The 9,554-nt window shown below is 40.1% G+C and overlaps 1 protein-coding gene across 1 annotated transcript; it reads right to left on the bottom strand.

Moving 5' to 3' along the window:
- Positions 1–530: 530 nt before the first annotated feature.
- cbx3b (chromobox homolog 3b) lies at positions 531–4,173 on the bottom strand. Its single transcript, XM_085917576.1, has 5 exons — positions 3,905–4,173; positions 3,318–3,462; positions 2,804–2,948; positions 2,369–2,502; positions 531–2,077 (listed from the first exon to the last, which is right to left on the bottom strand). The coding sequence occupies exons 2-5, from the start codon at positions 3,455–3,457 to the stop codon at positions 1,957–1,959; spliced, it is 540 nt and encodes a 179-aa protein (XP_085773702.1). The 5' UTR covers positions 3,458–3,462; positions 3,905–4,173; the 3' UTR covers positions 531–1,956.
- Positions 4,174–9,554: the final 5,381 nt, after the last annotated feature.

Below are 9,554 nucleotides of genomic sequence, written 5' to 3'. Positions count from 1 at the left end.
CACAAGACTCCCATTGGCTCCTCCCATTTGGCCCTCTCATGCTGCTGTAGCAAAACAAGCCTCCAACACAAGCATTTGCATTGTCTTGTCGCTGACATTGAGCCAAATCCTGATCCCTCTAAAATCATCACTTTTCAGGAACACCCCCAAAAATTGTATTTCTATTTTAGCAACTTGCAATTGGTCAATCATTTGAAAAGATTACACCCACATGTCTGTGCGGACTGACCAATAGTATTGTGATATTTACAAAATTGTGAGGTTCCGGACAGACATCAGCGATATGCAAACTTTGTACATATACTATTACATTACTTAAAAAAAAAAAAAAAGTTTAGAGTGGAAGGAAATGAATCACCTGTTAGAGTTAACCCTTAAAACTATTTAAGTTTCAATACAAACCCTGAGAAAACCTTGCCCCCACTACCACATGGTGCTAAAATAATATTAGTATGCAAATTTGCTGCTGAATGACTGTCAGATTTTTGCGGTTGTGAGCGCGTGAGGAAAAGAATACAAATGGCCCCGAGTAAAGGTCACACAAGGAATCTTTTATTCGTTGCCGCGTCACAGATCTACAATCTCTACACACACGTGCGGTAAGAGCCGCTCAGTAGTTGAGTTGTGTTTTGTTAGGAGGTGTAAGGTTAGGTCAAGCGTGCCAGAACAGGATATGTCCCTCGCACGTGAGGAGGAAATGACCGATGACATCTAAAGTGCTACGTTGAACTTTTTGGGAGACTGTATGCAAAAAAACTCTGCACAACTCTTTAAGGGCAGTAAGGCGACTTTTTTTTTTTTTTGCTCTGTGATGAAAAGCACCGGTTTGAATGAACAAAAGGTAATCTCTTAAGAAAAAAGGGAAGAAAATATTTGGTACAAAGCAGCTAATTTGAGATATGCCGGGCAATAATTTTGAATAAAACATCGGCCACAAAATACACTTAGCAGGATACAACCAGAAAAAGAAAAAAAATAAGTAAAGTACATTTAGTAAGTACTTTGCACTTAACCCTTGCCCCCAGTGGTTTTAATCAGTAAAGCCTCTACTCCATTTATTTAAAAGCTTTAGGAACTTTGAAAAATAGCCACACAGTAATGGAACTAGCTTCCACATAAACACAACACACTTCCATTAAAATAAATAAAAACATGACTCAAAAAGTGTGGCAACAGGGACACAAATCCGAAAAAAAAAATGCTGTTCCATTCAACATTTTTTAAGAAAAAAAATAAAATAATCGCATACGAATGATCGATGAAATTTTAATACCAATACTTGGTACTTAACTACATTCTATGCATTGACAGAAATTCGAGTATAATTCAATTCCTTTGCTTATCTATGGTCAAAATGATTTATTCCATTTCAATGCCAGTGTTTTATTAAGTTGAAAAACGCAACTCGCAGTTGAGCCTCCTTCCCACAACTGATCCCATTTTTCTTTTAAGCATCTGCTAGTCAAATAGCACAGTGGTAACTTGAGTATATTACAGTGGCATAAACGTTTTTGTTTTTTTTCAATCCAGTACAGCACATTTGTCATTGTTCCTGAACTACCTTTGCTTTAAATATTCAAAAAAAGATGATTTGCGCTTCATGTCGCATATCACAGGTGTTGAGTTTACATTGCAGCTACCTCTTCAGTAATAAGACAATTTCTTCTTGCTCCACTGACCGTAGGTTTAATTGCGAGACGTCAGTTCACTGCCTAATGCAAAAATGAGCAGAAACATGAATCGACTAGCTTCAAAAATAATACCAACAGTCCACAGTGATAGGGTGTGCTACAATGATAACACGAAAAGACGCGAAAGGCTAATTCGCTGCAAAAACGGCAGCGCTTAGCGTCCGTTTTGTGCTTTGAGGTCAGCAGAGCGACGCCGCTCAAAAGAGGTAAAAGGAAACTTCACAACATCACAGCCTAGGTTCACCTCGACCAGCGACGGCGCATGTCACTGTTCGTCTTCTCCGCAGTGCCACGTCAGCTTCTGCTCGTAGAAGTCGATGACCGCCTGAGGGCACCTGGCGCTCGCCTCGTGAGCTGGCAGCAGGGCAACGTCGCCAGAGTTCTTCCTGTGGCCAAGACACATTAGTTGATGCAATTTACAAAAAAAAAAAAAAACACATTCAAAATTTGATATCAAATGAATGACTGCATATCCCAGATGAGCTAAACTTATTCTGGATAATTTGTGTACTTTTTTTTTTCATATTAGCAAAGACAGGGGCAAATCAAGGCCCAACTTAACGCATCACTTCCCTGAATTCAGTTTCGCGGTTGCACGCTTCCAGTCATTCAACCAACACGGAATCCCCAATTACTCATTGTGAAAACGGCAATTAAAAAAAAAGAAGTGAATTTACCATTTGACTAAAAACACGAGCTCTCCTCGTCTGTCCGTGGAGCCAATGATGCATTCAAGCTCGGGGTAAGCGCTCAGATCTGCCAGCGAGTCTGGATCATCACCGCAGGGCTGTGTGTGTATCTGTGGTGGGGACTACATAAAGTGAAACAAGTTGAATGGGGTTTTACCTTCTCATAAAAGAGGAATTCATTCTAAAAACAAGAACAAAGAGGCTAAGTTCCTTTTTGACAAAGATGATGTGGCGTGTCAAGTCTGCTGACTACTTTGCAGTAACAAAAGTGTTGTTCAATGAAAATAACATTCTTAGAAATAATCATACAAACAATTCCAGAAAAATTCCTACAAACAGTCACTTGTCTACCTTGATCACATTTAGATGTTTTCTTTTTTGTAAGGAGGTGGAAAGATTACCACTTCCAGACAACACACTCACAATTTCTGTCTCATCCATCATTTCTTCTTTTGGAACAAACTTCTGCTCTTCTTCCTCATTCTGGTGTGAGAAATTATTTCTCAGATACTCCTCAATCAGCTCAGGACAGTCTAGGTTGTCTTCAGGCTCCCACGTGTTTTCTGCACTGGAACCAGAATGAATAAAAAGAGGGATGAGTGACCTTACCATAGTAATTCTAATTAAGTCACGTGGATTGGAAATGAATGCATTTCCTATACCACTTATTGTTGGAACGGAAAGCCGGGCCGTGCTTTTTTTTTTTTTTTATAGAGGATGAGGAAGTGACAGTACAAAGGAAGCACGTGTAGTGATGCTATATTTGCGACATTGCAACAGTGTGAATTAATATTTAAGCAAAAGCACATCAGTGGATTTGACAGTGATGCGATTTTTGCGGCTACACAGACAAATTGTTAGATTTTGTGGAAAAAGTCATCAAAAGTGACTTGTGCAAATCATATAATTTGTTCACTGAGGAAAAAACGATACTTACTCCGTGAAGCCTTTCCAATTTAGGAAGTACTCCACTCTTCCATTGACGATCCTACGACGAGTAATCTTCTCAACCACAAACTGCTGCACCTCAGAAGAATCCTCCGTCTTCCTCTGCTTGGCCGTCTGCTTCTTCCTCATCCTTCCTGCAACAAGACGCACAATGGTTACAAAACGTGAGTTCAAACTTCATTTTTTGCTTTGAACCCTCATGTGGTGTGTGTGATGCAACTTTTTATTCGTCATTACTGTTTACCTCCGATTCAAATTTTAGTCAACATAAGTCGCACAAAGTCAGCTACTCATAAAAACGAGCACAGTGCACACATTTTTGTCATTATTCCAAAATTAAAATTGACCGAAATTGTTATTGTTTACTATTGTGCGTGCGCGCGCATGGTGTATCATTCACACAAGAACTCGTGACGTATGTTTACATAGCTCCAACTGCTAGATTCTACCCGGAAGACAACACGCTACCATACAAACACGCTCGTTTTAGTTTACAGGACAAGACGCCGGGCTAGCCTAGAAATGTGCATGGGACCGGTTCGGCTCATTCACGCCGCGTGGGGAAAACACACGTACGTTATTGTGAACGCGACAGCCCCGTTTCGGTTCTTCTTTTCGCTTCAGGGGAGGTAGGACGGGGGAGGGCTGGTGTCCGGAGAGAAGTAACCCGCGCTCCTCGTCCTCGGTGCTGACAAACGATCCGCTTCCGCCGTGTTTACATGCGAGAAAATAACTTTTTGGTAGGCGAGTTGCGATTAAAGATGGCCGTTGGATGCTCGGAGGAAGGAAGTGGTTGCCAAGGGAAAAGGTCATGCCAGGAAAATCGGGAGGAGACGACGGGAGCGCGCACGTCGTCGACCAATCACATGTCAGTCCGTCTCGTCCGCGTCCTTGTGGGTCGATGGTCCGGAAGCAGCTTCGCCACCCATTGGTGTCACCTGGGTATGACACGCTGAGTGACATCCTCTGGTGTTTTTCGATATTTTTCAAAATATTTTCTGTATTACAGTATTTGATATATTTTAGTTAAATGATCATATAATCTTAACGCTAGTTTTTCTCGGAGTTATGTGCACTCACCGACCCCCTAAACATCACTGAGTCGACTGGCGAGAGAGCGCCCCCAGGCGTTTGATTGACAGTCTCCTCCTGTCCAATAGGGAAGCACAAAGCTTTTGATTGGCTATACAGAAGCACGTTTTTCCCCCTGCATGTTTTGAATGTTTTTGCAAGCAATTTCAAAAACGGCCGATAGAGGGCAATGTCTCGCTGTATAAGTATTTTCCAGCGTGGAATCGCTTGTAGAGTACCAGACAGTTGTCAACTAGACTGGTGCATAGTTTTTCTTCACTAGTAGCATGCACATTAGGATGCCATACCAACTAATGTTTATATATTTATTTTTGTAGATATTAGATATGGCTGTCAGTGTTATGTGGTTCAGTTCTACTCGCGTGCAAACTACTTCCAAATGAAAGGAAAAACAAAATATTCATATTATCTCTGATTTGTTCCAATACCTTAGTGAGAATTCCAGTTTATAGCATTTCCATAGCCCTTCAAATATAAGCTATCACCACCCCTTTATGTTTGTAAAATAAAGAATGCAAAATGTTTTATGGAGGTCTTATATTTGATCTCATTTGAGGTGGTGAACCAAGCGAGATGTCATAAGATGGTTGTGATCGGTCACCTTTATGAAAAATGTTAAGAAGCCACCAGAGAAGCCACTTGGGATGTGATTAAAAGTGTTCTCATGACAGAAGCCTGCATGGGAGATTAATGTATGAGTATTCTCTCTCTCTCTCTCGCTCTCTCTCTTTATGGATCCTAGTCTCCGAGGACCGAGCCTCCATATGAATCCATTAGTATCTGCTGCACTACGGGTCCAGTTCAGTTCTCAGTGAGGCGTCAATGTCATTATCTGAAATCATTCTCTCCTGAAAAGTGGTACAGTACAATTTCTTCTGTGATCAATTACTCACACCGTGCCATTGTTGTTCCCAACCTTGAAAAAAAAGTGATGACACAAGCAATTGAGTGCAGGGAAAGTGGTCCAAAGATGTATTTACTATAAGTTGCCAGCGGTTATTACCATCTCATTCTCTATTTAATGAGGCTACCTGCATATGATTTCTCTTGCCACCGCAGTGACAATGCTCCGGGTACATGCGGATAGGTGCACAAAGATGTTTTTTTTTTTTTTTTCTACAGTGTTGGTTATCTACGGTATGACCCTTTCGATTGGCTTTTCTGAGGTTTGAGCTCCGGTTGCCCTAGTAACACACCAACGACAGGCCTGCGCTGTCACCTCGGGTTTAGAAATGGCATCAATGCAAACCGCCATTTTGAATTTCTATCTCTGCTACTGTGTGAGTTGCCTTTGCATTTTCTCGGCCAAACTACAGGGCAGTAAGTTTGATAACTTTTGAGAATATGAACTTTTTTTTTTCCCAGGCATAGTTTGCAGTAGCGTGCAACAGTTCAAACGTAACATTTTTGCTTGCCTCTGTTACACGAGCGAGTCAAATACGCAAGTGGTCATAATGTCGCGGCCGGTCCGTGTATATTCCATTTCATTTGCGGCCTTCCTCATTCAATAATGACATGCATCGAGGCACTTTTTGTCAAAAGCCGAATGGAATGAAGCCAGCACTGCCCAGAGCAATAAAAATGAAATAAGGTTGTTAATGAAATGACACGCTCCAGTTTACACAGTGAAAAGAATTATCACGTTCATTCCTAAATCAGACTCCCAACACACACCCAACCCCCAAGCCAGGCACATTGCCTGAGCCCTTTTTGAATGCAACCCTTGTATAGATTCCCACTGTCAAGGTAAAAATGAGAAAAGATTGATCCCGATTCACTATGAGTGACCAGAGTTCCAAGTCTTTTTTTATTATTTTTTTTAATTTCCCCTGTTCTGCTAGTTCAAGTTAACTGGTCCTCGGCACACAGAGCCACACTAAAGCTTTCCCGCACATTTCCCTTCTTTGTTCGTCAAAGCTTTGCACCTCAGCGAGGCCCTGAACGCCACTTGAAGGACACGTTTTTAGCGTAGGCAGAACACGATAACCAGCTTTTCATTTTCATCAAAAGAGCAAAAAAAAAAAATAATCTGCAAAACCTTGCGAGGGATTGACCTTCAAAGTCTACACAGGCACAGGAGTGACGTTTGAATAGCTGAAAGGGAAATGTTTTCTTTTCTATGGAGCATTTTTTTTTGTGCGTGTCGTACTTGAATTCTGACCGTTGTGTGGCTTCAATTGATTCTTTTCATATTTGAGATTACAGGAATTTATCGAGACCTTTTCAACTATTTTAAATGCAGTGAGATGCAAAAGAAAAACACCAGATATGAACTAATTGACTCAAACGCTAGTTAATCACAGCATATCATATCAATCCCCATATAATGCAAACATGGGCGCAACAAAGTATTCAAATCGAATTTTTATTAAGAAAATCTGAATTGTGGCTTTTTTTCCATTCACCTCACATAAAAACCAGACTTGCTTTGTGTCCGTCCGAGTGAACACAAAGTTGATTTACATCATCGTCACATGCAATTGAAATCCAATCCATTCCTGGACTGGAGTGTGTTACTTTAGTGAGGCAAGGAAACTTTTAGTGGTCCCTCCGGTTAATGTTGCCGTACAGGAAACAGCCTCTTACTAGTCAGGATATGAAGTGGCGAGCACGGGTCAGTTTACATTTGCCTCGTTAAGGCGGAGACAGCAGGGCTCCGGCTTCTTCGGCACTAGTAAACAAGAGGCGAGGAAATGTAAGTGCTTGTTATGGATGAGCGGTTGATGCAGATGATTCAACACTCCCCAATGCAAGGGCCCATTTTGCTTTGAAGATAGATAGATAGCTGTTGAAAAGTTAAATCCAGTAGATGGATTTAAAAAAAATACTGCTAATTCAATTCATCAAGTATACATTTTGAATTTATTTCATTTTTATTTATTAGTATTAAATTATGCCTTTTCGAATGGAAAGCCAGTATTGAATCACATTGTGGTTAATACAACTGACGCAATTCTTTCTTTGTTTTTTTTTTATTGAAAAACCTTGTAAGAAGAATTCAGATGTTGAAGGCTAGCTGGAATGGAATGATAGGAATGATAGATTCCACATGCAAACAAACTTTGGACTGCCTTTTAGCACTGTCGCAACATTAAAGTGCTGAGCAATGATTCATGTTGTGTCGCAGAACATGTACATTTAAACATTCTGAAAGGTGGCACTTACAGCGTCGCTTGGAAATGTACTTTGGCCGAGACGTATAACATTAGTCTTCTAACCTTGTTGAATAAGAGCCCGGGTGCACGTTCTCATAAATATGACGCAAAGAACATCATTTATTGAGGGATATATTCATCACTGCGGGTGTATCAACAAGCAAGCCATCTTGTTGACTTATAAGTGTGGTGGCTTCCATCTGTTTTGAGAAAAGGTCAGACTTTTTTGCTGTCCAAAATGCACATTTGTTGTTCCAATATATTCAAATCAATAGATGTATTTTTTAGGGGGGTGTTCCAATACTTTTGGCAGATACATTAAAATTTCAATACAATAAACTGATCAAATGAAAAAAGGCAGTAGAGATACGTGGTACTTGCATAGAATACTAATGTACGGGGATGTGCCAGTGTTTTATTGCGTCAAAGCATGGCAAAAATCTTAAAGCATCTAGGCACAAACAAAATCACAAAAAAATATTTTAAATTTAACAAAATAATTATGATCTCGTCTCATATTACTCACAAAATGGTACTTATGTGACTCAGAAGAGCAATTGATTATTCTGCTTGTCAATATACGTCGTTGCCATAAATACATAGATGGACAAAAATATATTTTTAGGAAATCCTTTTTGGGTGAATGGGAATTAGGTTTTCTGCGTCAGTGTTGGTGTGTTGCCGCAAGGCACGCACGTATACAGACTGACCTTCTCTATGACCTTAGCTTTACCGTTTGTTGTCTGTTCCTTCTGAAGTCTGCCAACCTGCCAAGTTACATATGACACAAGCGCCCTGACAGTTTTGACACAACCTTTCTCTTCATATATTGTAATTTCCCTTTATAGTCAAATTCTCGTTTAAAACGTATGTGATATGTTCGTTTTGACGTGTTGTAAAACATACCTAGCTAGCTAGCTAGATAGTTTGATAGCTAGCTAGCTAGCTAGCTATAAGATAAATAACTGGCTAGATAGCTATAAGATAGCTAGTGAGCTACATAGCTATAGATAGGCGTCGACCATACAAATATCAGTATTATAAATAATATTTGCATATAATGACATGACAAATATCAACAAGCTGCTGCAACAGTTAAGTTCTCACTGTCAGCAGCGCTTCGCAAACTGCAGCGCCGCGGGACTCTGGAGTGAGTATGCATGAATCAATTATTCATCTTCATGTCAAAACACTGAAGAGACTTTGATTGTGATAGATGTGCAGGCATGGCAGCAAAAGCACAAAAACACGCAGCCATCTCGACCGGCTCTTTGCTTCATGGCAACAGTGGAAGGTTTTGGAAAACAGCCCGCGGCACTGCAGGAGTCAGTACAAGACAATCTAAGTAAGTCCGCAGTCCACTAGTTTTCTTTTTTAGACTGCTCGAGACTCCGACGGTTGTGAGCGAGCAGGCCTCGCGGCGACGAGGTGACTGACTGCAGGTGGGCTCAAAGGTCAAACTTGGTCTTCAATCTAGATTTTCTTGTCAGGGTAAATGAGACACGAGCATCTGTTGTGGACATTCAAACAGCTTATCTGGTGACCAAATCTCGGAAACAAAGCGAGCAGTGATGCTTCAAAGACTTGTTTGAACGCAACCGACGAGTCTGGTGGAAGTTGGCACCAGAATAGAAAATCCAGTTTTGTGCAGATGTTTTGGACCAGTGGTTCTTTGACTTTTTACTTTTTGTAACCCCTAAAAAAAGTACTATTTCAAGCTATTGTTGCATTATGCACATTTTGGAGAAAAGAAACATTTATTTTAAATGATACTTACATAAAATTGATGAATACTTAGATATTTTAAATATGCATAGTAAAATATGTATTACAAAATAAAATACAGTAGTTTGATAAATATGCAACTTATTATTTTCTTTATTATTCAAGAATAACTTCCATCCATCCATTTTCCAATTGATTAAAAATAATATGTAAATCCAAAATTGTTTATTCTATTAAATTCTTACTTTACGATT

This window comes from Syngnathus leptorhynchus, chromosome 8, assembly GCF_054491065.1.
Source record: "Syngnathus leptorhynchus isolate UIUO chromosome 8, UIUO_Slep, whole genome shotgun sequence".
NCBI classification, from domain to species: Eukaryota; Metazoa; Chordata; class Actinopteri; order Syngnathiformes; family Syngnathidae; genus Syngnathus; species Syngnathus leptorhynchus.
The sequence above is the reverse complement of the archived record's forward strand: the minus strand, read 5'-3'. Positions and strand labels throughout refer to the sequence as shown.

Bases quoted from the DNA above. Each gene is read 5' to 3' on its own strand.
- cbx3b (XM_085917576.1), bottom strand. From the start codon at position 3,457: ATGAGGAAGAAGCAGACGGCCAAGCAGAGGAAGACGGAGGATTCTTCT. The intron at 2,949-3,317 runs GTAAGTATCGTT...TTCTGGTTCCAG, and splicing joins AATTGGAAAGGCTTCACGGA to TGCAGAAAACACGTGGGAGC. The intron at 2,503-2,803 runs GTGAGTGTGTTG...CACTTTATGTAG, and splicing joins TGATGGATGAGACAGAAATT to TCCCCACCACAGATACACAC.